Source organism: Enoplosus armatus, chromosome 5 (assembly GCF_043641665.1).
Source record: "Enoplosus armatus isolate fEnoArm2 chromosome 5, fEnoArm2.hap1, whole genome shotgun sequence".
Classification (NCBI taxonomy): Eukaryota; Metazoa; Chordata; class Actinopteri; order Centrarchiformes; family Enoplosidae; genus Enoplosus; species Enoplosus armatus.
In genome coordinates this window covers 20,934,570-20,951,637 of record NC_092184.1, presented here as the reverse complement: position 1 = coordinate 20,951,637, position 17,068 = coordinate 20,934,570, and the positions used below count along the sequence as shown (strand labels likewise).

The window sequence follows — 17,068 nt, the reverse complement described above, 5'->3', positions numbered from 1 at the left end:
TTAGATATCTATTGTGTACAGTGGCAGTGATCTCTGGAGCCTGCCTGTTATCTCAAAGGTCGTGACGCCGTTTTTAGGAAAGAAAGGTGTTAGTGATTGATCAACTCGGGCTGGTGCATGGTGGTGGATAGGCACTGTATGTTTAATAGATCAGAATTTGGCTGTGTGTGAGTGTGTCTGTGTGTTTGTGCATCACATCAGAAGTGCTGCCTGTTTCCTGTGATTAGTTATCATGGTATCTGCCTGCGTGTGTTCCTGTACTCTATGCCTGCCCTGTTGATTATCTGCCTTTGTGTTTGTGTGTGTGTGTGTGGCTGCTTAACTTGGTCATCATCGCCCTCAGCCTTGCCTGTACCTTGCAGTCCTATCACCTCCCTCTAACCTGTAGGCGTAACTGCGTGGAGACAGCAACACACCGACTGGCACAAGACGGACCTCACCCTCCAGCATGGGCACATCCTGGGCCGCCAGTGTCTTCCTCTGCTGCAACTTTAAGATGAGCACAAAGTGACCACAAACAACCTCCCAGCCTTTATACAACATCAGCATCAATATTCAAGGGCTGACAGTTTGGTGCCTTCCTCTTTAGCATTAGCAACAGCAGCTAAGGTAACAGCTTTGGCAGCTTGAACAGTAGCATAGCCAATGTGTAAGTGAGTGTGTGTGTGTAACTTGGCCTGCCAGTCCCTGGGGAGGACCAGCAAAGGAGTTGTGTTACACTCCCTGACAGGCCTTATACATGTTTCATCTGCTGCTCTCAGAACAGAAGCCCCCTTTGTTATCTAATCCAGCCCTCTCCTCCCCAGCCTGAGAGACTGAGTTTACTGCCACTAGACTGCTCTTCACAGTCTGTCAGCCAGCCACTGAACTGATACATATCAACCAACAGCTGAGGAGCAGCAGAAGGACTTGGTCAGGCCCAAGATATCTGCTATCAGGACTTCTCAGCCAGTCTTTCAATCCATTGGCTGGCACGTGGAGAGGGCTTTAAAATAAACAAAGAGGAACTGAGGGAGCTGAGGTCCACCCAAGATTCTCAAGAATCTAAACTGTGCCTCATCTGTTCAGCACTAAACCTCAACTCTTCTGTAGCTCATAGGCCTTCAAGCTGCAGAACTGCAGAATTTGCAATTCTTGTAACCAAGGATCTAAAAAAGAAAAGTGCTTTAGCTAATTTTAGAAAGCTAGTCAGGACCATGAGTGACACTCTTAGACCCCCTTCGCTCCAGGTGAGCGTCCCAAACGATGCGCCGGCATACTCAGACGGAGGAAGCAACGCCGTGTCGGATGGGTCCATGCGATCCAGCTCCTCAACCCCGACGCTCCGCCGCAAGCGCTTCAAGATGCGGCGGATGAGGAACGTGCCCAGCGAGAAGGAGATCGAAAGGGGGCAGCTAACTGTCGGTCACCTTACGGCCCGATCCCGCTCTGGCTCCAAGGAGTACCTCCAGCTGCCCTCCATTGAGATCACGCCATCCAGCGATGAAGACGCCCCCTCTTCCTGGTCGCGCTGCTCCACGCCCAGTGCCTCTCCACGACGTAAGCGTTTCCTGCTGAGGAAGTGGCTGAAGGTCCGAGAGAAGAAGGAACAAGCCAGTGAGAGCAGGTTGGTATGGGCCCTCCCTGCTCACCTCTCCCGATTCCCCTTCTTCTCCCCTCATCTTCCCTAATACCTCCATGCTGCTGCAAGGCTCCTGCTACCTGCACTAATGTGGTGTATCACTAACTGAAAGAGAGTGAAGCTGTTGCCATGTCAACTCAGGTATTTTAGAAGAATAAACATTTAGACTTCTGTTTAGCTTCTTTTCACCTTTCGGAGTTTGATGCTTGTTCAACAACAAGCAGCCTAATTGCCGCACACAATTTAGGAAGTTACAGTGATGGTTTTTCTAAAGATTCTGAAGCGCATTATATTAAATGTAGCACTGGCCCTGGAGAAACAAGATGTCATCCCTACTGTGTACTTGTATATGGATGGGTTGACAATAAAGTTCTCTTGAGTCTTATCACTTTGTAAAACTGCTGTTGTCAATTGCTTGCAACATCTCAGCAGTGATGTTTTTATTGGCAGAGGTATGCATCTGGATACATCTTTCTCCGGTCTATGGTGTTGTAGCATGTAAGTGTAGGGTGACCAGATTCACTTGAGTGTAGTACTGGAAAAACAACCTCCTTGCAGAAAACCACCAAATGACACAAGGCACCAGTTTTAAGGAAGCTGAATGTAGATAGAAATTTAAAGACCTGCTAATCAGTTTTCAATTTAAAGCTGTCTTCATCCTTTGTGTTTTGATTGTTGGGCCCTACTCGTTTGTTTACATATTGATCAGGGAATGTGAGATCAACCCATGTTAGCACTGTAAAGGTTAGAGGGCACACAGGAATGTATAGTTCACACAAGAGCTGCTGAAACAATAATTCATGGCAAAAAGTGTTCCACTTGTCAACAAGAAGGAGTGCAGACCTCTGACCAAGGGTCACCAAAGTTAACAGATTGCTCCCTCTTGGGATGTACACACTAATACGGTGTGTGTGTTTAAAACAAAGGGCTCGGGAAATACTGTAGGGTCATTTGAAACTTAAAAGGTTGGCCTGACAACAGCACTAAAGGAAAGGTCGAAGGGTTTACAAAATCAATAGGTTTCTTCCTTTTGGATGCATGGTTGTGAGAGATACTGACATCGGAGATACAGGATGTGATGGTGGCACTACAGGAAAGGTCATAAAAGGCCAGTAAAGTAAATCGGCCCCTTCAAAGTTAAAGTAATTCAACAATTTAAGTAAAGTGAGCTTCCTCATTGAAACAGGTTAAATGAACATATGCTGATTGAAGGTTAATAGTTGTGTTGTGTAATCAGAACGTTCAACATAAGGAATAATTCTGCAATATTTCCAGCCGAGTGTAATTAAAATTAGGGAAAGGAACAAAAGTACCTGTGTTTGGATGTACTATACTATACAATCAAGTTCATTTATGGCTCTATGAACTAACTTTTGAGCATGGGTGCTGTATATTTGCTATTGGTAAGCCATGATTGTTGTTTTACCTGAGAGTTCCTGGTACCACAGGACAATGCACTGAGCTCAGAGACGTCACTGAGTTGCAGTTATGGAAAAATGGAGTCAACCACAGCATTTGCATTATTCATACACAAATTGCAGTGTTTCAACCTTCTGCTTGCTTCATTGTACTCTAATTACTCATGGGAAAATTGATTGGACGTGGCCCACGTTTTTTTCATAATGTCATCTTTTCACAATCTATTGTGAGTAAGTGCAGTTCTTTGAGATGAGAAATCAAATGTCTGGTAGTTATTTCTTTTCTGTCTTTGCCGTATCTGGAGACAGATGGCAGACAGGAATGTGTTCAATACTCACTCCATCAATGTGTTATCTTTCTCTGAGTTGAAGACATTATCCCTCCAGAAGCATGAGTGTATAACCCCGACAGCAGTGTGAAATACTGTCATTGTCCAGCACACCTCACGTATAGCCCGGCTCCCCCTCAGTGTGTAATGTGGACTGTTCTCACAAGCGTTCCTCAGCTTAATACCACACTGTGGCGTTAAGACGACATGGCTCCACCTCAATCTGCTGCATGTAGTACATTAAAAATCCTACATGCTTCAAACAGTGTGGGTGTGACATACATAATCCCGTTCTTAACGTTTATCTTCACTTAATTATTGAAGAAGTAGAACAAGCAGGTTTTATCACGTTGTTGCACAGTGTCCTATATATTGTCTTTAAAGTCAGCACTGTTGTCCACATTATTATTGCTGCCTTGTGGGCAGTTTTGGAGTTTTTGACAAGCTATTACACAACAGCACCATTGTGTAAAAAAAAAAAAAAAAAAAAAAAAAAGGCTACCTTCTTTAGTTGAGGCACTTAATGTGGGCACATTGGCTCTGGTGTTAGCCATGCAGTGTATGGAGCATGCTTATCTATGAACATAAAACAGGAGGATGCTCACTGATGATGTTGTATAAGATTCACCTCCTGTTGTGAGCTAACATGAGCTGCACCTGCAGCAATGCAAGGCAAGGCAAGTTTATGTATAGCACTTCTCAAGAGCAAATTTAAAAGAGCTGGGAGTTGGAGCAGACCTCAAGAGTTGCTGATATTGCTGATGTAAGGCACATGAGTTGCATGAGTTTTGACAGTGAGTCTGTCCTACATGACCTGAGAGGTCTGAACGGTTCATAACAGCTGATTAAAAATGCATTTTCCCCCCAAGCCATTCAGCGCTTTAGTGATTTTGTAATGGGCTTAATGTGGATGTTAACATTTAGATTTGAGTCCATAACTACAGAAGATTTCCTGCTTGGTTTGTGAGGTGAGCTCACTTTTAATTGTTCTTCTTTGGCACCAAAATTACATTATTTCAGATTTATCTTTGTTTAACAGTCCAGTGGTCCAACACACTCACTAGCTATGTGAGTTTGCTGAGGTATATTTAATAAATACAGGATGATTTATTTTGCAGAACCTGCAAATTTGTTCTTAAATGTATCTGTCAAACAACTATACAACGTGGAACAGGCTAAATCAAAGCAACACTGCATCAGCCTTGACACAAGAGTTAAAAAGGAAAAAGGGAATTTCAATTTTGCTACAATTTTTAGCTGATACTAACTGTTTTATGAATCATGTTTGTAAGGTAAAATCTGAATGCACAAAGTCACTCGCAATAGCTGTCAGAAGTATTTAGTGGAGTTAAATCTACAATTGTGTTTAATTTAGATGTGCTGAAGGAAAAGTAGAACATCTCAAATAGAAATAAAGTACTAGTACTTAAAGATTGTATTTAAGGGCAGTAGTTGAGTAAAGTTTCACCCACCTCTGCCTGTGTGGATTTTGCTGAATTGTATTGTAATACTACTAAACATCTTTCTGTACTTGTATCAACATGTATCTGAGCTTGATGTGATAGTTAGAATCTAACAACATCAACAAATGGAAAACCATTTCAAAGTTTCAACCATGTGACTTGAGTCTTACATTTTGGTCTGGACACTGGACCTTTTACCTCCAGCTAGGATGACACTCATGGCGGCCCAGCACTTTGACCCTCTGAATGAGCTGTTTTTCTAGACTTCCTCAGCTGAAAAGTTTTTTTTTATATGGCTGGTTAAAATTCCTAGGAATTAAACTACAGTTTGTCATTATTATCATTATGCCACTTTAAAAGATCATTACGTGCTTTGTGACTGAATGTGTGCACAAAATGTGCAGTATGGTTAGTTCTCAGTCAATCCAGTGCACTCACAAGTACTAACAGAGGGTTTGTGGCTTGAAACCTGCTGATATTGCCCAGTTAATATACAAACTTGGCAGAGCATTGACAGTTAATGGAATACTTGTCTGTTTATGGTGTCAGGTGCAGTGCCACCAATGTTAACATGGTATTCTGCTTGTGGACGCAATTAAAATGCTGTAAGTATTCAGAACATAATATAAGATGTAACTGAACAGTTTTAAACTCTGTGCAGTGCCTCAGCAGCTGTGATGTCTTTAGACATACAGTAATGACTAAAGGTGGTCAGAAGAGAACTGATTTTAAAGCAGCGTGAGTTGCTTTGAGTCCGGTTGGTTCAGAGATGATTTGAAATACCTGATGAAATGTAGTTTTCTGATGCAGCTTGAGCTTTCTTTCATTGAGATGGAACATGATGCTATTTTCCACTCGGATTGGTTTAAATCCCTAAAGCTTTTGTGATGGAGTGAAAATCATGAGGATTTTAATCTGCTCTGACCTCAAAGTGGAGCCTGGTCTCTGGTCGGTCGGTCAGTCTTTGTCAAGCACTCAGTTCATTGTCTTTGCTGTTGTTTGTTTAGTTGCAGTTGTCGCTCCAGCATCTTAATCTCATCATTTTAGCCTTGTTTCTGTCTTACTTTCTGTGGTGCATGTGATGTGTGGACTGTGTGTGTGTGTGTGTGTGTGTGCGTGTGCGTCTGAGAACAGTGGCAGCTTGCAGACACAGTGGAATCTGCTGTTCTGCAGGCTGATAAGAGCAGGGCTATTTTGAGGAAGTGGTGCAGTATCTTTCACCAGGCTTCACTGCTTCCACCTTGCCCAAGCATTTAAATATTTCAGACACACAACCTCTCACAAAGTTACTGTTGTCCATTTGAAGAAATTTTAATAAGTCTGCCAGCTCTTCAAATTGCTTCCTTACAGCAGTCAGTAAGATGATGAAAATTCACTGAAATAACTTCAAAAGTTTTCCAGTTCTAATGTTTTCAGCAGTTTAATTTTTATGTTGGTCATAAACTGAATGATCATCGCAATGCAAGTTTTTTTCTGATAAAGGTAACTCTTAATAATGTTCTGATTGCATTTCAAACTACAGTAAATACAGTAAATTCTTAACAACTTTCAATATATTTACACCAGTAACAGCCAAATATTTAAAGAGCAGACTTCTGCGAGTCTCTGCGAGGTTGGTATACAAAATAATTAATTGTTATGCACATTTTGTGTGGTTTTACTGTGTACTGTAGATAGTTGTCCTAGCAACATTTTTGTAGCAGCTCATTGCTATCATGTTCAAAGCGCATATTCCATCAATTGTGTATGACCGATGAATAATCCAGTGAGGACACAAGCCATGTCAACATTCTGTCCTCGTGATTTCACATGAACATGCACTAAAAGACAGGGATACAAGTATAAACACTTGCATAAACACGAACAAACACATCTGCTTTATACAGCACATGTCTTCCCTCTGAGAGAACAGCTTGCAGAGACAAAGCACCTGCTGCAGAGGAAGGCTGAGCTAAGATGTGAGGGAGTGGAGCTGAAGTGATATTCCAAAAAAAAAACAGTTTCATTTCTACCGAATCCATCACAACTGCTCAAATGCATGAATGGTGAATGCTGAACTTAGTTTTTTTTTTTCCATGAAAACATGCAGCTATATTTCACTGCATGCCACTGATTTACAGTATTCAAGTATTTTTAAAGCTTATTGTAATTTCTTTTTATAAAGTCATTATACTTTCAACACTTGTATTTTCTCTGAAAAAAATTCAAAAACAATGTCAAGCCTGTGAGGTGATTTGTTTTCGGTGTTATTTAGTTTAATTGTGTACCGATAAGTAAATATTGAGCAAATAATTTCACTTATTCTGAGAAAAATAACATTTTAAGTCAATACAGGGTTAAATGATGGGTCATGGCTATTATAGACTGAAAACTGTTTTCTGAGTGCATCTAAAGTATACCAAAACTCTCAAAATCAGCTTTTTCACACATTCCTGCGTCCCGCCTTACTGTTGGAGAGGGATTAGGGCACCCTGCAATCAAGCTTATGTGATGTCATTCTTAAAAGAGAGAAGTAACCATATAACAAGTGTTAAACTTGAGCTTTTGCATTGTTTTTTGGATTGTAGTGACAGAGATTGCTTCCAAAGATTTCTTGGTGTTATATTTATATTCAAAACACATCTGTAACCCTCTTATAATCAGAAGCCTTATCTATTGCATAGCCTATGTCATATAGCCCCCTCTAGTGTTAGCACTGGATATGTGCATGTACAAGACAGGATTTCGACCATTATCCAAACGGACCAAGTTGCCATATATACAGTATTTGACAGTTGTCATATATGTATATTCAATGCTTAATTTGCATCTATGCAATAGATAAGGCTTCTGATTATGTGACATTTTGTGACATTTTTTACCCTGCAGGGCCCTAAATATAGTGGTGCAAAACAGCTGAAAATAAATGTTATGTCAAAAATTAACAGTTGTGTGTATACAATACGTCTATTCATGCAATGCTTTGTTTTTCTTCATGTTTTCATGTTTGCAGGAGGCAAATATACCATGGTAGTGTACAAAGTAACTAACACATTAGGAAAAACCTGGTTCCTGAGATCAATAACCTTTTCTTAGAAAACACAAGATGAAATTTACATTTCCGTTTAATAGAACCGTAACGATTGACAACCTCGCTTCTCTTTCATGCAGCAGCCAGCAGAGCAGTCAGCAAAGCAGCCTGCAGAGCAGCCATGAAGATGACAACACTCGCTTCTTGACTCCATTTATCCGAGAGGAGAGGTGAGTGACGTGTGTGTATGTTGGTGTGTGTGTGTGTGTGTGTGTGTGTGTGTGCCTCTGTATGGGCCTCATTCTTAGAAGAGATTTTCCCAACTTTAATGAAAATATTTCTTAAATCAAAATGAGAGGATTAAATCCAGGAAGCATTTTACTGCTGGAATCATACAGTATATGTTGATAATTTTGAAATATTCTTATTTGTATAGCTATATTACAGTGACTTCAAAGCAAGTCAGAGCACATTGTGTCTGTCTAGTCCACCAGGTCATGTGTAGAGTCATGGTACTGGGACGAATAATCCAGTCAAAATGTCAATGTATTCCCTAATTCAGTCTGTTTCTTGCAAGCATTCTCCACTAGGGGGCACTTCCTCTTCATACTGGTGCACAAAGGCATTGCTACATGACCCGCTTCTGTCTGTTTCATTGTGGCTTTTTATTTCCTATTTTTTTAAAGCCTTCAACCTGCTGACATGATTTGTCTTGGAAGAGGCTTATTCTGTGCTAATGGAGTAATGCCAGTGACATTAATGAGGACTTAAAGAGCATAGAGGGTGTTGGTACACTTGACTTTAAAGGCATATTGATAAAAAGTCCTTTTTTGTCAATATGAACAGTTTTTCTGCCTATTTATTAGTCATGTAATAGTAATAAAAATAGAGCCCATGTGTAACTACGCCCACACTGATTGTTGTCTCCACTTCCCCACAGCTCAGTTTGAGTTGAGAGACAGGCGGTATCATTAGCTCTTTATCACCTTGGAATATGCTGCAGTTGTCATAGGAGCCCCAGTGACAGGCCTGGACATTAACTCAGTTATTGAACCGAGTGTGTACGTGTGTGTACTGTTGTCTGCTTTAAGCATGTGTGTGTGTGTGTGTCTGTGTGTGTGTGTGTGTGTGTGTGTGTGTGTGTGTGTGTGCCTGGGGATGTGAGATGCGGTTTCATACTTTATCCCTGAGGTAAAGCCATGCGGCCAGGAGGAAACTCAGTGAGCGATTTCTTTCCTACCAGGAGATTAGGAAGAGGATGTATCAGGGAAGCAGAAGTGCAGATAAGTGCACTGATGCAGGGGTCTCTCTTTTTGCTTGTCCTGCAACCTAATTGTCAGGGATCCATGAAGGTGAAAAATAGTAAGAAAGAAGTCAGTCTCCAAATCCTTTACAGTGTTTCTACAGTCCTGATTGTGGTCTATGATTTGTTTCTGTCTTTGTTTTTTGGCAACATGGTTCTTAGAGTAATGTTGTGAAGCAGCTAACATAAAGATCCCAGATGTTAGCTTTCACCTCCAGCGCTTAAATATCACACTAAGGACAACCTGTACACTAAATCTCTGCCAAATTTAACACCCATCAGCTCTTGGCAAAGGTATTTAGCTTGACAATCATATCAGACAACCATAGCCTTCTTACAAATAAACATAAGGCAAGAAAATACAGGAACACGTCAATCTCATGCTTTTGGTGATGCAGAGTTAGCCTTTTTAGCATCTGCAAAACATAACATAATGTAGCCTTTAGTTAAATATTACTGCTGCACAGAGAAGAAGCTTCTGCTGATCTTACATGTCATCATACATGTATTAATAATGTGGTAATACCTAATTTACCAAGGTGTAGGAATGTTCTGATAAAACAGATGAAACAGAAGCCGTGCAGGAATCCTCTTCGTCTAGCCTCGTAATATCCACCCACTTAGCTGTCTTCGCCTTTCTGCTCTGTCTACACTACACCTCCACTCTTTCTCTCTGTCCTGCACTCTTCCCCATGTTTCTCTCTCTGGCTCTGCCTCCCGCGCGCTCCTCTCACTCAGTGTCTCCACTCGCTCGAATTAGGAACAGTACCTGTCAAACCTATGGGATTTCTCGCTGCTCTTCTCTTTGCTGTGCTGGTGATAGCTAGTGAGGGGCGTCTGCAGCAGCTGCAGGGAGAGCAGCGTTCTGTAGCCGGCTTTAGAGGGCACGGAATGTCATGTCTCCTCTGCAGGTAAAAACAGCTGCATTTCTGCCTGGAGGCTGCACCGCTGCCTCTCTACCTGTCTCGCCGTCTCCATGTCCGTCAGTCTTGTCTTGCTCTTACTGCATCTGTCTGTTTGTCGTGTGTGCTGAAGTTTGCTCAGTGTGCTGTGTGCAGCTGCATTTTCCGGTGAAGTGGCAGCAGGCTGTCGGCTAATGTGTACCACTAGCTGTGATTTTAGCTGCCTCTGCCGGATTACACGGGCATCCGCGGTGGTTCTGGGAGAGACACTGATCAAATTCGGATGACACAAGGACAAGTTTGCTCATTTGCTGTCATTTTCGTTTATTTACATCTGAGGCTTCTGCCAAGTTCCCCTCCTCCACTCTAACTGCAGATAGAGTTATGTAATATCACAATGTGACTTTGCTGAGACAGTGTAATATGACTCATCAGTGGAGATGACGCAGCACATATTTGTGAGTTGTGAATCGGGATTACACACTGCCATCACTGGGTCAATTTATAGTATGGAGTATATATTTATGTAACTACAGTGAAATTGCAAAATTAAACTCTTGGTTGTCTGTTAAAGGCTTGTGACACTTTACTTTAACCCCTCCCTATTTAGCAGGTTTAAGCAAGGCATGTTTGTTTGTATAGCGCCTTACAACAACAAAGTGCTTTACATAAGACATAAAAGACATTAAGACAAGATATAAGAGACACAAGGCAATATAAAAAAGACGATGTGAAAAGACACACATATAGAACATGAGATGAAAATAAGCCTAAATAGAATTAGACAGAAAATAACAATTACAGTGCAGTGCAATATATGAATAAATAGTCCCAGATTTACTTTGATAAAAGCTGTGGCAAACAGAGAAGCCCTGATTTAAACAAACTGAGGGGTTGAGCAGTTTTCTGGGAGTTTGTTCCAGATATGTGGTGCATAAAAACTGAATGCTGCTTCTCCGTGTCCGAGGTCTGACGGTTCATGACGGAGCAGCAGATCAGAAATGTAGTTGTGGCCCTAAACCTTCCTTCAGCAGCTTCAGTGCTTTATAAACCAACAGCAGTATTGAAGTCAATTATTTGACAGACAGGAAGAAAGCGTAAAGATGTGAGACCTGGAGAGATGTGATCCACTTTCCTGGTTTTAGTGAGGACACTGAATCAGCTGCAGCTGTCTGTTCGACTTTTTAGAGACCTGTAAAGACAGCATTACAGTAGTGGAGCCTGCTGAAGATAAACCCATGGAGAAGTTTTCCAAATCCTGCTGTCCTTTAATTCTTGACATATTCTTAGATAGATGGGCTGATTTTGTAAATGTCATAATCTGGAGGTCAAAGTTTAGGTCTGAGTCCATGTCTACACCAAGATTTCTGGCTTGTGGTCTTTAACACTAGAGACCGAAGCTGAGCCCCGACTTTTAGTCAAAAACAATCATTTCAGTATATATGAATCTATATATCTTATATCTTATATCTTTGTTTAACTAGAGGAAATTGTGGCACATTCAGTCATTGATTTGTTAAATGCACTTACACCGTGCTTGTATCGGACCATTAGTCACCGCGTGATATCGTTATATAAATCTGTCATCTGCATAATTATGGTAAGACATTTTGTTGTCTTCCATAATTGGAGCTGGTGGGAGCACGTAGATGTTGAACAGAAGAGGCTCGAGAATAGAGCTGTATATTATCAGGTGTAATAACACATCTGTATAAAACACGACAATGTAGCTGTAAGCTGATATAAGGACATTTTTAAGTGTTTATTAATGTATCAGTCAATGATATAATTTCTCCCATTAAGCATCTATAACTGGATTATGTACGCTTAATGAATGCTTGATTACACTATGTATATTTGCATTCATACATAATGATATAGAATTAGACTTTATACTATATTTTAAAGAATGTGTCAACTGTTAACACGTAGTACGAATCAGTCACAGGTGGATTCAGTACTGTTATTATTTATGATTACAACTGGGTTACATAATGTTATCAAACACACATTAATTATTTATACACCAGTAATGGATGCTTCATAGGAGGAGTTGAGACAATGATGAACACTGCTTAATCTTAATAGTCTGTTATAAACCATTTATTCATTGTTTAATACTTCTTAAAATGGTAAATAAAGTGATACCCAGTGAATGTTTTTACTATTTTAGCATTATTATGATTACTAGTGGTATTTGAAGTAGTAGTGCAGTGTGTAAGACTGCACTGAATTTAAACTGAACTGAAATCAGTGGCAGTGGATTCAGTTCCCCATGACTGAGTTCTCTCTCCTCTCTTCTCCTGTGCAGGTCTGACAGTGCAGCGGACAAAATCAGGTAAGTCTGCTTTCTGACTACTCGTCTTTTACCTGTTGAAGTGTGAGCGTGCACCGTGCACTGGTGGGCTCATGGGGCAGAGATACTGCGGGACTGGCCTCGCTGTCACCCCATTTGCCCCGGCCCGCCCACCCCGCATGTGACACAGATTCGCGGCTTTGTCCGCCAACCAAGGTGTCTGAATGCGCTTTACATTTGGAGAGGCCAGCAGTGAATACAGTTGCAAGCCATGGAATGCCATTGTTTGCTTTTATTGGACAAACAACATCACACACAAACAGGGCTTTGTGAGTTGAACACTATTGTGGAGCTTTTAGTCTTTTAGCTAGCCAGCCGGTGGCAGGTCAGCACTGTGGACACACGCTGTGGGCACAGACACTTTATTCTTCAGGGTGTGAAGGCTGTGCTGTCACAAGAGTCACTGTGCCAGTCCTGAAGCAAAGGGGTTCAAGGCACAAGCTGAAAAGGTGAGTGATAGGTAATGGTGTTTTTAGTCTGTGGTGCACCGCGTGAGAAATGTTGGAACAGGGAATTTCATGAATAGCTGGTCCTCCGTGCTTAACTTGGTCGATGAGAACTTGAATATGCACTGATTTAGTATCACAGTTCAAAACATTTAGGACATCTTCCTGATGTTTGGTTTCATTCCATGTTGCATAATCCACATCTTCAAGTTTTAAATGCTACATCTCCTCCTTTTGTTAGTTTTCTTAATGATATCTACATTTAGTACATGTGGATTTGCATGTTTTTACTTTATGTGTGCACGAGCGGCAAATGATGTCTGGTGGTAACTCAGCACTGACTGCATATTGTGCATTATTTACCAATAATTGTGGCTGCGAGAAGTGATATTCATGACTTGCTGTGAGGCCAATACCGTGAAAGCTCTTGGCTTTTTGGCGGGCGTTTATGTGTGTGTGTGTGTGTGTGTGCAGTGATCAGTCAGGAGAGGTGGTGTTTGTCTGGTACGTTTTCTGAGCTGAGTGGACACTGTTATTTTGGTGGATTTGTGTGTGTGCACTCTGGTATGCGTGTGTCTGGTTTGGTATGCTTTGAGTGGTCAGGCATGCGAGTCAGGTGACTAGCAGGCTGGGCCAGGTTTAAACCACTAGGAGTCTCTGTACTCCAACACACAACCATGAGATAGTTTATTGAACATAGTGTGTGTTGTCTGTACACCACTCCAACTGATGTCACCTATATCCAATAACCAGTAACGACTTCATTGTAAAGTCTGTTACTGTTGCCGCATTATATGGATAAAATACACAAGTTTTCCTCTGTCGTTGTGCCTTTTAATGAAAATACAGGGAAGTTCAATCAATGTTTAGTGTGATATGTGGCTGAAAGTCAGCAATTACACTAAGTGACGTTTCTTTTTGTTGTTTTTGAGGATTGAGAGTGTTCAGTCATCACTTCCATATCAAGCAAAATTCAAAGCCCACGTCCACTCAGTGACATGTTCTGTTTCTTGTTACTTCACCTGGATGTTTGAGCTTCACTGTGCAGATTGATGTATGTGCAGAGTCTGATGCTGGAAGGCTGTTTTCACATTCATCTGATGAAGGAGGAAAAGTTTCTCACCTTTTTAAGATGAGTTTAAAGCGTGTACATACAGGCATGATTTTGTGACACCGCAACTAGTCTGGAAGCCAGTCTTGTCCAGTATGTAGTGAAGTGGGAGACATCTTGTGTCCAGTCGTAAACTTTTGACATAAGAAATTGATTATTTTTGTGGAGAAACCACATCAGACACACATTATTATTCAACGCAAAGTATCTTTATGCGTCACAAAATCTTCAGAATGCTAATGCTAAATTCCAGATTATGCTGCCCCTACACCTTACTGGCTTTATGAACTGTGAAAGTCCTTCTCTACCAATAGAGTTCACACTGGTGCCAACTGAGCAGTCTGGAAGTGAAAGTGACAGAGTGAATTTTCCTTCAGTCCATCTCATAGCAAGAAAGGTTATATTAAATCATCCCTGTCTTGCCTGTGCCCAAACACATGTCTTAAAATGTGATTTGTCCGTATCCCTTGTAACCCCGCTGCAGGTATTTCCTAAGTGGTCAGGAGTCACACAAACTGCACAAGATCAATACTTAGTTTGTTACAAAGCCAGTTGTAAATAATGCATGCAAAAAGCCATCTGGCTGGATAAAGTGGGCAGGATGCAAGTGCATTTGGAAACTCTGTAGTTTGCATGTTTGAAATAAGAGTTCGAGTGAGTTTTTGTCAGTGAGTCTGCAAGGTAGAAATAATGATGTATTTGGTGGCTGCAGAGTTGAATAATGTGACAGTAACTGATCTTGTCCTTATGATGACTATCACTGAGCTCTGCTGCCGAGATTCTCCTAAACAGTCCCGTGTTGTACTTTGTGCCTTCTCTGTCTTTGCTCTAATGTCCGCATTGCTCTTCCGCCGTCTCGATTGCTGGATTATCGATCATTGTCTGTGGTTTGAGTCATTAGCTCCCAGTGATGGAGGTCAGCATAATCTGATCCCTCTCTTTACTTTGTGCAGGAGCCTCAGAAAAGCAAGGATCCAACATATTGAGTAAATGATACCCACAAAATAGACGAGTTCCCAATTTCTTGTTTCCGGATGACTTTCGAACGAAGGAAAGGATAAATCGGTACAGTCGAGCATAATTCACACAAGCTCGGCCAAGACAGCATGTTGTGAGAGACCGGAATGAATTCAAATCAAAAACTGTACAGAAATATTCCTCATAATTGTTCTAATCTAGTTTACGTCATGCACTCTTTCATCAATTTGTGATGACAGAAAATGTTTTTTTATTTTTTAACAGACACATCCTAAACATTGTTTGAAAAATGCTTTTTCCCACCTAATTTGTTGTTATTTTACATTATTTTCAGTCGTTTCGGTGCTAATCTCTTCATCTAAATGTACTGTATGGCTGCAGTTTCCCTTCATTAGCCTACATGGGTACATCGACAGCATTGTTGTTTTCTGTCTAATTGTATTTTATTATTTGTTAGTGGTGTCTGATTCCTCTGGGCAAACTTCCCTAATGATTCATACCAGTTTAGTTCCAGCTGCACACAAGATCATATCATCATATCAGCACATCCAATGATGACAATGATGCAAGTGTGGGTTTTTTTGGTGAATGTGGGTCATGCGCTTTGCCAGGGTATGTCTGCAAGGTGCTATGACGTAGTTGCTATCCCCTCTCCATATTCATGTGGGTGTTTGTGTGCGTGCAGCCACCATATCACTGATTTTGCTCCGCGATGCTTTGGTCGAGGAGCGCAGATGCGTGCCTGCAGCTTGTAGCACAGACGGGGAGTCAGGAAGAGGAGGAGGAGGAGGAGGAGGAGAGACAGAGAGAGTGAAGGGGAGGGAGGATGATAAAGCAGAGAGAGGAGGAAAGGAGGTGAAGGACCACCCTTATCGAGCAGAGCCGTTCGCAGGGAGCCTACCAAAGGGACCTTCCCACACACACACCATGGCCGGCCAGCCAATCAGAGCGCTCCTATCGTTGACCCATCCTCCCTCGTACAACTGCTCATCCATGGCTCAGCGAAGCAGATGTGAGGTGATGCGGTAGGAAGCGAGGCTGCAAACCACCTGGACAGAAAACTGAAACATGCTGTGTTTTTAATGTGCAGGGAGGAAAGATGGGGGTTTGACAATAGCTGCAAGGAACCGTGAGCGAGGAGGAGAGCACTGGTTAGATATGTTCTGTATCAGGATAGTGGCATCTCTAGTCTCTACATCCTGCGGCTTCTGAACAGGCATTTTAGCCTGTATCACCTCTGTTTGCAACTTTCAGTGCTGGTGCTTTCTGAGCTGGTGACATTATTTTTCTCCTCTGGCTGATTTTGGATGTGCTGTGTAAGAGAGGAGGACAAGGGGGATTTTATGAGGCTTGACGATGATGACAAAGCATGCCGGACAAGTGACAATCTGACAACGAAGCAGCGGGACAGTGATTGAAGAGAGGCCATGAGAGCCAGGAGAGAGGCCAGGATGGTGTCTGCCTGTTCACCATGCACAAACATAAGGTCAGGTCTGATTTCTGTTACCTTTCCTTTACCTGTGCTGCTTCCTCATTCTGTAGGCTTGAGTTTGATAAAACAGCACATTAGCTGACCTGAAAAATGGATGAGGTGCATGAAATTAATATGAAACCTAATGTATGCCATTATTACCCTTTTATATTTGAAACCTTTTATATTTATATTTGAATAGGATACAAGATAAGTTCCATAGATTTAATTACAGCCGAGTATTAAATGATGAATTGATATATCTCTCTATATCTAATACTATCTGATTTGTTATAAGAACTCCCACCCTGGTTATTGTCACATATACTACTATATGCACTACTACTCTGTACTATATTACCATATAGTCCAGAATTGGTCCTGTGGCTGTCTGACAATCATCCTTTGATTATCTACTGAATGAAGTGCTAATGTAGTTTCCAGTGACCATGTCACATGGCCTAGATGACCCTGGTATTGTTCTGCAGCTGTAACCTTTTCTGTTTGACCTTTGATGAGAAAATGCATCTGCTTTCTCTCCGTCCACCACAGACTTTTAAATGTCAATTACATTTTGTTTTATCCGCCTAAAAGATTTAAACATGCGTTTTGACAACATAGGAATAATGTAAAGCTGCATGTTTAGCTATTTTATACATT

General features: G+C 41.4%; 1 protein-coding gene across 5 annotated transcripts in view; it reads left to right on the top strand.

Moving 5' to 3' along the window:
• Window positions 1-1,196: 1,196 nt before the first annotated feature.
• gramd1bb (GRAM domain containing 1Bb) overlaps window positions 1,197-17,068 on the top strand; it is a 65,200-nt gene continuing 49,328 nt past the window's right edge. For 2 of the 5 annotated variants that reach the window (XM_070905579.1, XM_070905577.1), the window contains exons 1-2: window positions 1,197-1,606; window positions 7,994-8,071. In XM_070905579.1, coding sequence (XP_070761680.1) covers window positions 1,197-1,606; window positions 7,994-8,071 — 488 coding nt within the window. Of the gene's footprint in view, window positions 1,607-7,337; window positions 7,344-7,993; window positions 8,072-17,068 lie in introns of all 5 variants that reach the window. The other 3 variants (XM_070905578.1, XM_070905580.1, XM_070905582.1) reach the window with 3 other exon arrangements.